This window comes from Chrysochloris asiatica, unplaced genomic scaffold, assembly GCF_000296735.1.
Source record: "Chrysochloris asiatica unplaced genomic scaffold, ChrAsi1.0 scaffold00050, whole genome shotgun sequence".
NCBI classification, from domain to species: Eukaryota; Metazoa; Chordata; class Mammalia; order Afrosoricida; family Chrysochloridae; genus Chrysochloris; species Chrysochloris asiatica.
The window spans coordinates 9,481,322-9,496,720 of NW_006408568.1; the positions used below are offsets into that span (position 1 = coordinate 9,481,322).

A 15,399-nucleotide genomic window follows, 5' to 3' on the forward strand; every position below is an offset into this window, starting at 1 on the left:
TGAAGGAGGCCCAGGGAGCTTTCTGGGGCCCAGCCCTTCCCTCTGGCTTATCTCTCGGACTGGGGCAAAAAGCTAGGCAAACATGGGGGGAGCAGGTTTGAGCAGCTCAAAGCTGATGAGGTTGCTGGACTTGGAGGTGGGGGATTTTCCTGACAGGTCCCCCCACTCTGCTTCTGTCCCCCAGTTTCCACCTGGGTAGGGTCTTTACTCCCAGATGATGTTAATTCATTTTAGGAGTGGACCAGTGCCTGCTGCAGCAATTGCTCTCCAAGCTTCCCAATGTAGGTCACCCCCTTTCCTAATGAGGCTAGATTCTTCATGGGGTGGGAAGGGTCCTTTGGTTGAAGGTGTATAGGTGGGTAGAGGGCTAAGAACTAGGAAGTGCTGGGTCCGTCTGCCTATCTCTCTGTACCACCTTCATGGTGCCACCCCATTTATGATTTGTCCTCTGCTGGGCAAGCCTGTCCTCCCACACTTGTCATTAGACAGACTCTGATACCTAGTAGGAAGCTCAAGAAGGAACTTCCTGATGGAGGCAAGTTCAACTACCCCAGAGAACTCAGGGTATCTATCTCTGCAAGGGGATAGTTTTTTTTTTTATCACATTTCTCCAGAGGATACCAAGGTCAGCAGTGTCCTGCCACCTCTGAAGACAAGGCCTGCACTTTGATTGGACTTGGACAGGGGACATCTGCTCAAGGGCATGGACCTGTCCTCTAGACCACCTTCTCTGATTGGCTGTTTGCTGCTCAATCCTTGGGTCCTTTACTGCTCTAGGTGACACTTCGGGATGAAAATGGGTAGGGTGAGGTGTCCTGAAGGGAGGACAGGAGCCTCAGGTAGAAATAGGAGCTGAGCTTGGGTGGGAGTGCTTCTCCACCAGCTGTCTCCCTGGAGGAAGCCAGGGAGAGTGGGAGCAGAAATCTGGGTATGTCTGCAGCCTCCATCTGCTCCTAAGCACAGGAAAGTTCCTGGGTTAGGGACTGCCCAGGAGGGGTTTTCTCTAAACCTTGTTTCTAAGCTGGAAGCATATCTCTGGACATCTGTGACTTGGAGCGTTCCGGAGCTGGGAGGCTTTTTGGCTCTGTTGCCTACTCTTTGGTGTCTAAGGATGAATGTCCATATGTGTGTGTGTGAGTGAGTGTGCATGCAAGTGTGTGAATGTGTGAGTGTGTGTGTGTACAAGCTCATGAGTGTGTGTGCAGATGTGCATGTATCAGCACTTGCTTAACTGCACAGCCCTCTGGGGGAGTGTGTTTTTATCACGTGCTATGTACGGAGTTCCTAGCACGTGTCTGGGAGGCCCATATGTACATCCCACTCTGCACACATAAGCACCTTCCTGCAGGGTCCATTGCTAGGTGACAATCAACAGGCAGCCTGTTCAAAAGTCTTTCACCCAATCCTTGACCTATGGTGTGACCTTGAGCAAGTTAACCATCCTCTCTGTGCCTTGGTGGCCTTTGACCTGCCTAATAGTGCACTGATGTGGTGAGCTCTTGATACAGGGCTCTTGCTGGACTAAGGGAGATTGTGTTATGGTTAGGGTCTGAAGGACAGAGAGAGGGTGGACACGGCTGTCCCTGATCACAGGCAGGCTGTGAAGTCATGTGTGGGAGGGGCAGAAATATGCCCCCTACAGTGAGCAAGTCCTTGGTAGTCCATGGCCTGGCAGGCTCAGAGGTCACGGGTCAGTAAGAGAAAGAGAGGTTTCTAAGACCTTCTGGAGCTACTTACTGTCTTCTCAGCTGTCAGGTGCTCAAGTCCAAGCTAGGAGCATTCACCTAGATTACCTCCTAAGAAAATTTGTAAATTTGTAAATGTAAATGCTCATTTCTTTCCTTAATTAAAATGTTCCTCAGAGCAAGTGTCATGGTCATCAATTCCAGAGGTAAGAACGTGGGGACCCAAAGAGTTCGAGTGGTTTGTCCAAGGTTATGAAGCTAAGGATTCGAACCCAGTGCCCTTCTCACTCTGAGAATCTGAGTCAGGAGCCTGGGCCATGGGAGAGTTGTTGGAGAAAGATGGGCTTACACTGCTCTACACTCTCCTCCATTTTTCACCTGGGGCCTCGGGCTCAATCCCAAAGGTGGTGTGGGGACCAGGGCAGCTCCCACCTCCTGCCTTTGTGTCAGCCAAGAGGCAAAGAGCTGAGGTTCCTGTGACCTCACCAACAAGCCCCTGAAATTGGCCTGTGCAACTTCACCAAGTGGAGGCAAGGGGAGGAGAGAGACAGAGCCCAGAGCAGCAGGCCCAGGGCCACCCCCTTCCTAAGCAGGGTGCCCTTGCTGGGAGCAAAACTGACAATCCTGGATCCTGTCGGGGGTTGTGTTCCCGTCTGTGCACAGCCAGCCAGGCCGCCATGGTGGCTCTGTCACTGGGAAGGGTTGTGTGTGTGTAGTGGCTGTGGGGGGAAGGAGAAAATGAAGAGGTGGTGGAGGGGTGGGGAGAGGGGGAGAGGAGAGAGGCGACAGGAGCCACAGCAGGAGCCTAGTGCCTGAGGGGAAACCAGCTTCTTTGGAAGCTGAGGAGGTTTCTGAGCTGAACACTCAAGCTTCCCGGTAGCTCGATCCACCTCCTCAGCTGTCAGCTTAACTCTGCCATTGGCTCCTCAGGCTGCCAGAATTAAACAGGCCTATGGAAGGGGGAGAGGTGCAACGAGGTGCAACCAGGAATTACCAGGGAACAAATTTGGCAGCCAAGGAAGGTCAAACTCTGAGAGCCAGCCAGAAGCAGTGGGGTGAGAGGAGTGAGCTTGGGCATGCTCATTGGGGAGCTGGGAGGGAGATGGGGGTATCAGCTAGGACTCCCCCAACTCATTCCCCACTTGGCCCTGTGCCAGCGGCAGGAGCAGCACTACAGCACCCCCTCACCCCTGGAAGGAGGGACGGGAATGGAGGCTTGACTTGCAGCCCATTGCTCTTGAGCTCATCGGGAGGGAGATGGGGGGACACTTATGAATCATTACTGGGCAGGGCAAGCCCTGGGACCCTAGAAAGGACAAGTTTTCCTTTCTCCCCATGGAAAGAGGAGTCTGCTTCCTGCCTCCCCTCACGGTTCCCCCCTTCCTTTGCTCTGTGCTCTCACCCGCTCCCTCCATGTCTCTGTCTCTCCAGTGTGAGCAGCTGCTGCAGCATGAACCCTGGAGCTGATGAGTCTTATTATAGACCTGCTGGGAGACGGAGCATTGAGACTCACCTCTAAGGCGGCAGGGGAGGGGGAACGAGGGGGACACCCAGCGGCTGACCTGCAGACCCAGAGAAGGGCCCTACCACTGTCTCCTCAGGGCCCATGGTAAGTAAGAGGAGCCATGGGGCTGTGGTGAGAGGGAGCAGGTGCTAGCTGGTGCCTGTGACCACACTCTGCTACTGAAGAGCGATGCCCCTCCATGTCCCACCTGTGACACCAGAGAGGCAATAAGACAGGGAGAGGCAAGGGGTAGGGACAGTGCCTGCATCCTACAACCCAGAGCTCAGCACAATGCGGGCTCTTGGTGGAAATCCCTGCCTCCAGCCCCACCCACCTGAAAGAGGCTCTGGGTTTCTTGCTTCTCTTGTTCTGCTCCCCTTGTCCTTCCTCCCCAGGGAATCCTAACTGAGCAGAACAGGAGCTGGGAGCTACAAAGAGTGTAAAGAGACACCGGGTCCTCTCCCTAACCCCTGGGCTGGAAGGAGACCTCCACTGCCTACTTCTCAGTGCTCCCTCTCTCTCTCAGGACTGACAGGCCACACGCACCAGGGGCTCCTCTCTCCCCAGAGGTGCAGGGCAGTGAGAGCCGTGGGACTCAGCACCATGCTGGCGCTGGGCAGCAGCTCCGAGCAGAGGACCAGGCTTGCCCTGCAGTGGAGGCAGATCTCCTGTGAGTATGCCTGGCCAGGAGGAGGGGGACAGGGTGGTGGTGGTGATCAACATGGTGTGGATGCTGTATCCAGGGCTGCAGGGAGGAATATGCAAGGCCTTGCTCTGAGAAATCAGATCTACCTCTGCCCTCCTGCCCATGGGACTGGCATCCATGCAGCCAAAGGAAGAGCTACTGCCACAAGCTTTAGTGGTTAGACCAGGAGCTGGGAGGTCATGGCAGCTGGTTCTATCTCCCCAGGTAAAATCTGCTAATCTCTTCCTCATGCTCATCCTTCCTGAGTTTTAAATATACTAGGGGATGTCCAAGGAGCTCTGGTAGCGTAGTGGTTACGAATCGGGCTGTGAACCTTAAGGTCAGCGGTTCGAAACTACCAGCCGCTCCGCAGGAGATAGATGAGGCTTTCTACTCCCATAAAGATTTACACCCTTGGAAACCCTGTACAGGGTCGCTATGGGTCGGAACCGACTCGATGGCACTTAACAACAACAACAACAAGGTGATGTCCAAGCTTGTCCAGAATTTGTTTAACAAACTGGCTGGAGCAGAGGAAGGCTATCTGTCCCTTACCTCTTACTGGTGGTCCCCTGATGCTCTAATGGGGAATGCTGCTCTCATCTTGGCCCAGCCATTAGCTGAGGGAACTTGGAGACCTCTCTTAGGCTATGTTTCAGTTTTCCCAACTAAAACATAGAAGGAACTAGTGGGCTTTTGGGATATGGGTTGGCAGGGGCTTTAGAGATCTAGCCCAACATCATATTCTGTACATGGGGAAACTGAGGCCCTACATTTCTCATAAAAAGGACTTTATGTGAATTAGGTAAACACTGAGATTGTGAAGAAGCCCAGAGAACTCTCTTCCATGAGGTACAGGAAAAGGTCAGTGTGATCTGGTTTGTGTAAGGCTACATGGTAAGAGGCAAGAAATGGTCCAGAGGGACTTTATTGTGCGGGACTTCTCTCACCACAGCTAGTCCTCTGATCCAGATGCCCTACAACATAGGCAGACTGAATTATTCATCCTGTGAGCCTGGATGATCCCTGAGCAACTCAGATCCCCTTTCAGCCTCATTCTAGGATCATTCAACACCTTGCAATACAGGATTATGTTTTCTTGTCACCAGAGCTTTGCTGCCACTCTGGATTTCCAGGTGGGGGAAGGCAGGGAGTTACTCTTTTCAAAATGCTTTCTTCTTGCTCTGCTTTCAGTTTATTTCTGGGGGTGGGAGGTGGGAGATAGTGGCATCTAGTTATGTTGATCCATTTGAGAAGGAAGATGGAGAAGTTAAATTTCTTCCCAAGAGAAGTAAAATTGAAGATTATTGATGATCAAATGGCATAAGGGGTAGTATGGGTCAGGCTGACCTGACCACAGGTGGGCTCATAGGGGTTAGAGGGTGAGAGGTAGTAGCAAGTGACCCCAGATGGACAGAGTGGATCTCCAATTGGCTTCCACTACCATGACTGTGCTCATTTCCCATCAGGAGTGAAGAGGCTCAGGTGTCAGCCTTGCAGTGTCTCTCAGCTGTCATCAATCCTCCTGTCCAAGCCCTGCCCTTTGGGACACCAGACACCTAGCAGAGCAGAGACTCAAGTCTATATCTTCTAGGGACCCAGATCAGGGTGGCTACTGGTTCTCTGAGTGGAACCAAGTGGGCAGTGATCTGGGGTCTGAACCTCTCCACCATCCACCCAGCTGGGGACTTTCCTTTAGGTTTGGTGGGACTGACATTGGCCACCTAACCTAGTGGGACTGAGCTATCTTGAACTCATCCCTTTCCCTCTTTACAATGAGCAGGCTTCTCTGGTGTTCAGGAGGACAGTTAAGGAAGATTTTGAGATCGCTGTTAGAAAAGGCTACTCAACAATGGAATTAGCTGCTCTTTTGTGTTTGTTCTCTGAGGATCACTTCTACTGCCCTTCCACAGAATGGACCCCACACTTGCTATTCCAGTGGGATCTGTGCAAAAGATGGGGCTGGGAAAGAAATACTGCTAATAGATCCTTTATGAAAATACGGTCCTACAGCCCATAGGAACCAGAGCTCAGATTAAGGTTATGGATGACTTCAGGATGACAATAAATATGAATCTTGTCCTATGTCCCATGATTTCCAGTGGCCCCATGTCCCAGTGTTCTTCAATGTGTAAGTAAAGTGATGCATCTTATCCTTGTCATTCCCAGAGTGCTCACCAGAGTAGAATACTAGATGGGCTTGGGTTCCTGATCCTCACATTAAGTTACTGGCTCTATTCTGGATCTGGGGTTCATGGAAATTTGACAGTAGTTGGGAGGTTGTACAGGGCGCGGTTAGGAGTGCCCCCTTTCTGTGCAGAGAATATCTTAGTCCAGTGAAGCTGGGAACTTTGAGGGGACTGATAGAAAGAGGAATGAACCATCAGCATGCTATTTTCTTTTGGAAAGAGAACATCTTTCTCCTGGAAGTGATCTTGGGAGAAGAGAGTGGGAAGCAGGCTTCTGACATGCTTGATGATATCCCTCATTCTGTTAATACCTATAGTGCCAGTGGAACCGGGCTCTCAAGGAGCTCTTCGATGGGAGGGTCCATGAATGTGGATCAGGAAGAGGAGTCTGCAGAATCATTGTCCACTAGAGTGATTTCTTTGCCAGCTGTACTATGAGAGTAGGAGTTCCATTGATACCGTGTGATGTCCATTAATATGGATTTGCTAATGATCTTTTTATGTGCTCAATAAATATCTGTGCATTGATTATGGCTTGCATCAGAAGGAGATGAAGTCAAGCGCCATTATGCTATGAACTAGAAAGGAGGAACTAGAAGCAGGAGGTGGTAACCTGAGGCCAATTGCTTTCTTTCTACCTGTGTCCCTCTGCCAGGGATCACCTGCTGGATCACCCTGTATGCTGTGGAGGCCCTTTCTCCCTGTCCTTTCTCCTGTAAGTGCGACAGTCGCAGTCTGGAGGTAGACTGCAGTGGACTAGGACTCACCACGGTGCCCCCAGACTTGCCTGCTGCCACCCAAACCCTGTTGCTCTTGAACAATAAGTTGAGTGCCCTGCCGAACTGGGCTTTCACCAACCTGTCCAGCCTGCAGAGGTTGGACCTGTCCAACAACTTCCTGGACCAGCTGCCCAGCTCCATTTTCGGGGACCTGACGAATCTGACAGAGCTGCAGCTGCGCAATAACAGCATCAGGACCCTGGACAGGGACCTGCTGCAGCATTCTCCCCTGCTTCGCCACCTGGACTTGTCCATCAATGGCCTGGCCCAGCTGCCCCCTGGGCTTTTCGATGGACTCCCAACCCTGCGCTCCCTCTCGCTGCGCTCCAACCGTTTGCAGAACCTGGATCGGCTGACGTTTGAACCCCTGGTGAGCCTGCAGCTGCTGCAGGTTGGGGATAACCCCTGGGAATGTGACTGTAACCTGCGTGAGTTCAAGCATTGGGTGGAATGGTTCTCCTACCGAGGTGAGCAGAGTCAACCTGCCTGGGGGTGAGGGTTGGAGGACCACCCAGGGTCCCACACTTTTTCCTGGTGACTGGGCGCTGAACTAGGGATGAGGTCAGGTACTGCTCTACCAGCGGAGCTGGAAGACTCACCAGTTTCAACTCCAAATGATGAGCCATTAACCTTCCTATCAGCTAGGCAGAGTGCCTAGGTGCTGCTCTCCTTCCTCCCTCCTTCTCTCTTTTCTCTGTATCATTTCCAGCCTCCTTTTGTTTGAAGACTGATTCTCTGTAACCTGATCTCAGTTACGTAGGTTTAATGAGGGATCTTAAAGACACAGTCTAATTTTTCTGGGTTCTGCAGCCCACCAGGTATGCCTCTGGGTTTCCCTGGCATGGTGGAAGGAGGAGGAAGAAACACTCTTCTTACAAATAATACAGTGATCTCTTAAATATCCACAGGAGGGAGGGATATAATTGAAATACACAGGAAAAAAAAAAAAGCAAATTTCCATTTTGATGAGGATCCCAACTTCCTCTCCTCAGAATGCTTTTATCAAAGCTTCTAATAAGAAGTCAGATGCTTTTAGTATAACTTTCTTTCCCTTCCCCCTTTCTGTAGCCTGGAAATATTCTATAATGACTAATGAAATGATCAAATGAAAAAGAAAAAGAGGGAAGAGAAGTCAGTATGGTTAGAAGTGGGTTTGAATCATGAATCTGCCTCCTATTATTGATGTTACTGCTAGAAAGTTGATCACCCCCTTTCTGTGACAACATCCTCACCTGTAAAATGGGAAGGATAACCACACCTGTCTCACACTGTGAGGATTAAATGAGGTAATGCTTGTACAGTACCTTGAAAAGGGCCCAGCATAAAGTAAATCCTTAATAAAATTTGTTCATTTGCTAATTGTTGTTGCTGTTGTTAAGTGCCCTCGAGTCAATTCTGACCCGTAGTGACCCTGTATAGAGTTTCCAAGGAGCAGCTGGTGAGCTTGAACCACTGACCTTGCAGTTCAAACAACTTTACAGTCTGATGCATTAGCCCACAGCACTACACTAGGACTCCTAGTAGTTGTCATTAAAATATTAAATGGACTTAATAAAACACAGTTTGGTACCTAACACAAAGTAGAGGCTCAATGAACATTTTCTGAATTAATGAATCAATAGTAAAACTATGAAATATGTGATAAAAAATAGTGATAATACTTGTTTTTAGTCTTACAACCTTCGTTTCATATTAAGCCACAATCTCAATTATTTGCACGATATTCTCACTTGTTAATTAAAACCACTTTATAAACTATGAAGTTCCACACAAATGCTTGCTGTTGTTGGTCAGTATCAACGAGTCAGTTCTGACTCATAGCGACCCTGTATAGGGTTTCCAAGGAGCAGCTGGTGAGCTTGAACTGCCGACCTTGTGTTTCAAACTGACCTTACAATTGAGTGTTTCTCTTTCAGCACCACACCAGAACTCCACACAAATGCTATCCATCATGACAATATTTGTTGTATAATTACCACTTTTAAAAATATCATTATCATTTGAATCCTTATTGCAATTTATTGAGTTAGGCAATATTCTAACAACTGGGCTCCATACAATAAGCACTGGACTGAGAACCAGAAGGTCGGTGGTTTGAGGCGCCAGATGCTCTGTGGGAAAAAGATGAAGCTTTCTGCTCCTGCAAAGATTTAAAGCCTTAGAAACCTATACAAGGTCACTACAAATTGAAACTGATTGGACGGCACTTAACAACAACAGTAAAGTTCATAATTAATTAAATAAGTTAGATGAATTGTACAAGGTAGATATCCAGGGTTGAATCTCAGGTCTTTTGAGCAGAAAAAGCGAGTGAACCCCTCTTAACATCCAGGAACTGTGCCTTATACAAGGTGTCCTGGATGCTTGATTACTGGGTATAAGACTTTTTATGGGTCATGAGGGTGCTCAGTGGTTCCAGGGTAGTTTCTTCCTTAGGAAACATCTTTGTCTTGTTATACTATCATCAGGAACCAAAGTCCCAACACAAAGGGGCACGGGATGGGAACGTGGGTCAAAATATATGTATTTCTAGACCCTTTTAAGAAGTAGAATTGTTTATAACCTTGTGCTACTTCAAAAACAATTCTGGGATGTTTTCATCAGCATCCTGAGGGAAGATGGATGGCTCTGGATGGAGTTGTGGCAGCTGGGCTGGTAGAGGAAACAGTCAGTGATGGAGTGGCTGGAGCCTGGGGCCATTCAGAGAGGTGATCTGTTGCCTGGATCTAGATTTTATGGGAAGCTGAAAGATGGCAAAAATCCAACTTTCCTTTCCTAGAGGATGTCTAGGCAGATTGTTCTCCTTAGATCCCCTCTCTCCAAACCCACTCTGCTCAACAACTGCGTCTCCTCACAGTCAGGCCTGGCTTCACCATCACCATGAAGGCATGATGGAGAGCCTGCCTACCAGTTTCCTCTCATTTGTTCCTCACCTGTCTCCAGAATTCCCTCCCAAGTTGCCTTTGCACTCAGAGTTAGAATGTTTGTGAATATGGATGGGTCCAGTGGGTTACCCTCATAGGGGAAAAGGAAAATATGCTTGTCTAATTTGTTTTCTTCTTACTCCAGGGAGGTACTCTTAGGAAATTAAAGATCCCCCATGGAAGATCAGTGCCTGTGGCAATGGCTTTTATCAGTTTCTGAGAGAATCCTGGAGGGACGAGACACTGTGTTACGGGAAGTGCCCAGGGTCACAGATAGGAAATGAGCAACCCAATTCAGGAACACAGAGAACAGAATTGTAGTCCAGGCTCTCTCTTTGCACTGACAGTTCTATCCTGAGCACTTTTGTTATTAGCATTGCCTCACAATCTGAGGATCAGTTGACTCTGGAGAGGGCAATCTTGATTGATATGGCTGTGTGCCTACCTATAACATGGGAATAATTTTGATAATCATTTCACATGGCTAGTCCTGGTGTGGCACTGTAAGATAAGCACTGGATTGCTAACCGGAAGGTTAATGGTTCACACTGGCCACTCCTCAGAAACTCTATATGGGGTTGCTGTGAGTGGAACTGTCTCGGCAGAACTTAACAAGAGTGCAAGGATTAAATGATGTGAAACATGTAATCGCCTACCATGCTATGTGGCTCAGTAAATGTGTGTTTTCCTTTTTCCTTCCTCTGCTATAGATGGTGACTCCATATTGGCTACACTGCTGATAGAAACTATGCCTGCAGGTCTTTCCATTATGGGGACCTGGGGATGGGGAGAAGGACTCCAGGTTCTGAAGGCCTGATCAGTCTGCTTTCTCCTTTTTCCTTCTCTGGATGCAGGGGGGCGCCTGGACCAGCTTGCCTGCACCCTACCCAAGGAGCTGAAGGGGAAGGACATGCGCATGGTCCCCATGGAAATGTTCAACTACTGCTCCCAGCTGGAGGACCAGAACAGCTCAGCTGGGCTGGATATTCCTGGACCACCCTGCACCAAGGCCAGCCTGGAGCCTGCTAAGCCCAAACCTGGGGCTGAGCCTGAGCCAGAGTCCAGCACTGCCTGTCCTCAGAAACAGAGGTACCGGCCAGTAAGTGTGCGGCGAGCCATTGGCACAGTGATCATTGCGGGAGTCGTGTGTGGCATCGTGTGCATCATGATGGTAGTGGCTGCTGCCTATGGCTGCATCTATGCCTCCCTCATGGCCAAATACCATCGGGAGCTTAAGAAGCGCCAGCCATTGATGGGTGACCCAGAAGGCGAGCATGAAGACCAGAAGCAGATCTCTTCTGTGGCATGAGAGTCCACCCCACTTGGCCCAGGTAGGAAGGGCAGGGAGAGTGCTGGGGATCCTTCCAGTAAGGGCTGACCCTTCCCTCCATCACAGTCCCTGCCTCAGCCCAATGCTGGCCACGTCTAATTCCATTTCCAACCCAGTGTGTCTGTCTCCATGAGCCAAATGCTCCTCCAAGTCTCCCTGGAAGCTGCCAGTATGCTGGAGTCTCCTACTGTTCCTCCTCACGGGGTCACCAATTCTTTGGACCATCTCGGGCATCTCCCAAAGCTTTTGACCACAGGGAAGGAAGGATGTGTGTGCAAGAAGAGATCTCTGGGCCAAGCATTCCCCTGTTGTCCTCCCTGCCCTGGGTGTAGTCACAGCTGGGTAGCTCTACCTACCTTTTGCTCATCCCTACCTCATCTGCATTTAGGGGGCAGGAGGAAAAATGATATGGGGGCCAGGAGATTCCTGTGACTCTTTTCTAAGTCAGAAAAGTATCCTTGATCCCCTTACAGTGTGAAAGTACCAGTTCTCAATTGCTGGTACTCATTGTAAACTCACCAGTCATGTTGTCTGGACCCAACACTTAGAAACACAATGCTGTGATTATAATCTAGTTCACTGGCTGATGCCACTATGACCCTATAGCTACTGTAGACCACACTGACACACTTCTCCTGGACTCACTAAGCCACTTTCATACCAACTCATAGCATCACCAGCACAATCACATGGATGGAAAAATACACACACACACATACAAGAGCACACATGGAGACAGAAGCCATGAGTGCTTGGGGTAATGGAGACATGTTCTCCCCTTGGATCTCCAGCCCTTAGACCATAGAACCCCTTGCTTACTGCAACCTTCTCAAGTCAACGGGGGAAACCCAAACTAATAACAAGGATTCCTTTGAGATGTTCTAAAGTGGGCCAGAGTGGTGCTGCTGAAGAGATTGTCCGTCACCATGGTAACCCATTCACACCTACCCTGCTGGGTTTTCCAGGGACACCGGCCCAGAGGCCTTGCAGCTGCAGCATACATGGATGGCAGCTTCCTTCCTGTGAGCCCAACCACATCCCACTGGGTGTTTCTTCAGTGCTGCCTAAGTACACCATCACTGCCAGGCCCCGTGGGGACACCCACCAATCCCACTCCTATAGCCTGCAGCCTGAGAACCACTACTGTGTTGCTCTCATTCCCTCCATCTTCAGCATCTTCAGACCTGTGACCTTGGGCAGAAGGGGAGGACCCTGGGCCTGGGTCATACTCTGCGGTGGGTGGCACCATTTTGGGAAGAAGGTGAGCAGAGACCATGGTGGTACTAGGTGAGGCTCACTGCCTGCCATTATATCCCAGACAGACTTGAGGAACTGGGAAAGGATGGCTAGGTTTTGTTTGAAGGTTTAAGTCATGGACTTTCCTTTTCCTAAAGATGAATGTCCTGAAGATGAAGACTTTGTCTGCTTAGACTGGTTCCCAAAGCTTTGAATTGTACCTGGACTGGAATCCAAACCACAGACTGGGCCAGGGTCCTATCTGTACTATTCTTGCCACGCATCCCTAAGGGATGGGAGAGACAGGAGGATGAGGAGAAGGCTGTGCAGGGTTTCAGTCATACCTGGGGTTGCCATCAATTGGAGTTGACTAGATAGCAATCGGTTGTTTGCTTAGTTTGTTTAGTGCAAACCATTAACGTGGTTGGCTACCAATCAGAAAGTTGGAGGCATATCAGAAGACAGGCCTGAAGATCTGCTTCTGAAAGACCATGGCCTTGAAAGCTCTCTGGTGCAGTTCTACTCTGACACATGGGGTCACTGTGAGTCAGTATCAATTGGGCAATTGGCTAGTCTCCCTTCCTAGGTCTGCCCCCTCCTCCTGTGAGTCGGATATGGGGGGTGAATACCCAGGTCTGGCATTCCCAAGGCTCAGAGAGGGTCAACAGGGCATCAGATTGGTTTCTTCAAGATAGGAGTCTTGGAGGTGGCACAGGAGGAAGCCAGTCAGAGCACTGAAGTAAGGGGTCTGAGGCAGGGCAGGGCTGGCCCAGCTCCTTTTGCAGGCTCCTCCCTCCCTCCCTTTCACACTCCTGGAGGGGAGTTGTGGGAAAGGGGTGCCTTTGAGAAGGTCATTTCTCCAACCAGGTTGATCAGATGAAGCCTAAGGCAAGATAACTTGTTTCCTCTGTGAGTTGGGGGTACACAGTCTTCCTTCTTCTTTTGGCTTGTGGGCTGATAGGAGATCTGGGGATTTTCTAAAGGGAATGGGGGGAGGGGAGGGCATTGTCAACGGTGGCATCTTCAGCCTGAGACAGATTTTTAAAGGCAAAATTATATTTCTGGTTTGTTGTTTCAGAAGACCAATAAAGACTGTATTTTCCTATGTACTTCCTGGTGTCATTGGGTGGAAAGGGTATGTAGGTGCTGGGAGAATCATTCTTGCCCCTTAACTTGCTCCAGACAGCTGGACAAAGTGCTGTCAATCATCAGACATCACCGTGGTGCACAGAGCTCCAGAGGACTGATGGGCAACTCTCCTGGATCCTCACTTTGGGGTACAGCTGGGAGAGAAGTGGGGGTGCAGAGTCCTGGATTAAAACAAGGTTCTGTAGCTGAGCGTCAGGTTTGTGACAGAGTAGACCAGCGCTAGGAGGACTATTTAACATTTATCCACACTCTAACCTGGCAGTACAGATGCTGGAGGTTCAAGGGGGTTCACTAGGGAAGCACAGTGACTGTGGAGGGAAGAAGGTGAGGCTGAGGGTCTGGTAACCACCTTGTGCCCTGGGGGTGCTCAACTGCCTTGGCTTGACATGAATCCATCCTGGCAGTGAGGCCAGCTGGACCCAGGTGGTCCAAGACCTGCATTTGCCCACAGGCTTCCACTGTGAGAAAGGAGTGGGGTGAGGCCTCTCTACAGTGGTAGAAACGCCTACTCCGCTCACTGGGTTTCATTAGCCTGGGTGAGGTGGATGGGGTTTGTTGACATGGGGGAGCTCTGTTGCCCACCAGCTTGCACTTTCAAGACTGACTTGGACAGACAAGCTGCATTCTGGGTTTACAGCTATGAGGCCATGGGACTCAGCAGATGGAGAATCAGAACCTTATGGACCGGAGGGCTCAGGTGGCGAGTAAGGAGGAGACGAGTGAGATAGCATGGCCTTTGAGACTTGCTAGTTCACCCCTAGCCTGAGTGAAGAGTAAGTCAGACTGTCACCTGCTTGGATGGTGACCCTCCTTCAGGGCAGGACAACCTCTGCCTGACCAGGCCTGGGTGACCTGAGTCATTACTTTTTAAAGATCAAGACTGAGCTTTCTCCTGTGGTTCTGATTTCTCCTCTCTAGGAACCTTTCTTTGGATGACAGCCCAGCAGGCAGGTGAACAACCTACCTAGAAGTGAACCATCAGGGTTCCATTCCTGGGGGACCAGCTCAACTCCACAGCAAGAGTAGGTTGTTCACATTTCCAAGTGATACTAAGCATGGGGGTGGTGTTCTCCTCCATCCCTAACACTTAATAGCAGACTTGAAAGAGGCATCTTTCTGTGCTGCAGAAGCTGAGAACAGAATCCTGCACAGTCTTCATAACTCAAATTCACAGCTTCTGGGGCATTCACAGGAGCACTAGTGGTGCCGTGGTTAAAGTGTTAAACTGCTACCCAAAAGGTCAGCAGATCGAACCCATTAGCTGTTCTGCAGGAGAAAGATGTGGCAGTCTGCTTCCGTAAAGATCACAGTCTTGGAAACCATCTGGGACAGTTCCACAGGGTTGCTATAAGTTGGAATGGACACAATGGCAATGGGGTTTGGCTTTTTAGTTTTGAGGATTCATACCTAATGTAAATCAAGAGCACACACAAAGGCTTGAAAGGGAAGCCCATAGGTCAGATGGAGCTTTAAGGTGGAGAGAGCTCAGGGTCTTCCAGTAGGCAGGCCCCAACACAAAGGTCCCTGTATGCATCAGAGGAACTATCTGAGGACAAGCTAAAAGCTCAGTCTACTAATAATAGCAGTATTGTAGTTATGTTTGGCCAGATTCCCAACTGAGACCTGGAGTCCATGGATTCTTAAAAATGGATCCTGATTAAAAAGCTAGATTTCTAGGAATTTAGCATAAACTATTGATAAATCACCTGTCTAATGATTACTATTGTCTCTTCTTATTCATCTGACCTTCTGCATGAACCCCCAGCGTTAGATGCACCTCTGGCTGTCACATCCTCACAGTGGGTTAAGCATTGGTCTGAGAACCGCTAGGTCACCAGTTCAAATCCCCCAGTCAATCTGCAGGAGAAAGATGAGACTGTCTGCTCCCATGAAGATTTATAGTCTCAGACATCCTAGG

General features: G+C 49.6%; 1 protein-coding gene across 1 annotated transcript; it reads left to right on the plus strand.

Moving 5' to 3' along the window:
• Nucleotides 1-3,745: 3,745 nt before the first annotated feature.
• On the plus strand, nucleotides 3,746-11,114 carry LRTM2 (leucine-rich repeats and transmembrane domains 2). Its single transcript, XM_006862720.1, has 3 exons — nucleotides 3,746-3,859; nucleotides 6,719-7,309; nucleotides 10,621-11,114. The coding sequence occupies exons 1-3, from the start codon at nucleotides 3,793-3,795 to the stop codon at nucleotides 11,073-11,075; spliced, it is 1,113 nt and encodes a 370-aa protein (XP_006862782.1). The 5' UTR covers nucleotides 3,746-3,792; the 3' UTR covers nucleotides 11,076-11,114.
• The last annotated feature ends 4,285 nt before the right edge of the window (nucleotides 11,115-15,399 follow it).

What these genes read in the sequence shown, in the direction of transcription:
- LRTM2 (XM_006862720.1), top strand. Translation starts at nt 3,793, where the DNA reads ATGCTGGCGCTGGGCAGCAGCTCCGAGCAGAGGACCAGGCTTGCCCTG. An exon ending in GCAGTGGAGGCAGATCTCCT is followed by an intron (nt 3,860 to 6,718) that starts GTGAGTATGCCT and finishes TCCCTCTGCCAG; the next exon opens with GGATCACCTGCTGGATCACC. An exon ending in GGAATGGTTCTCCTACCGAG is followed by an intron (nt 7,310 to 10,620) that starts GTGAGCAGAGTC and finishes CTCTGGATGCAG; the next exon opens with GGGGGCGCCTGGACCAGCTT.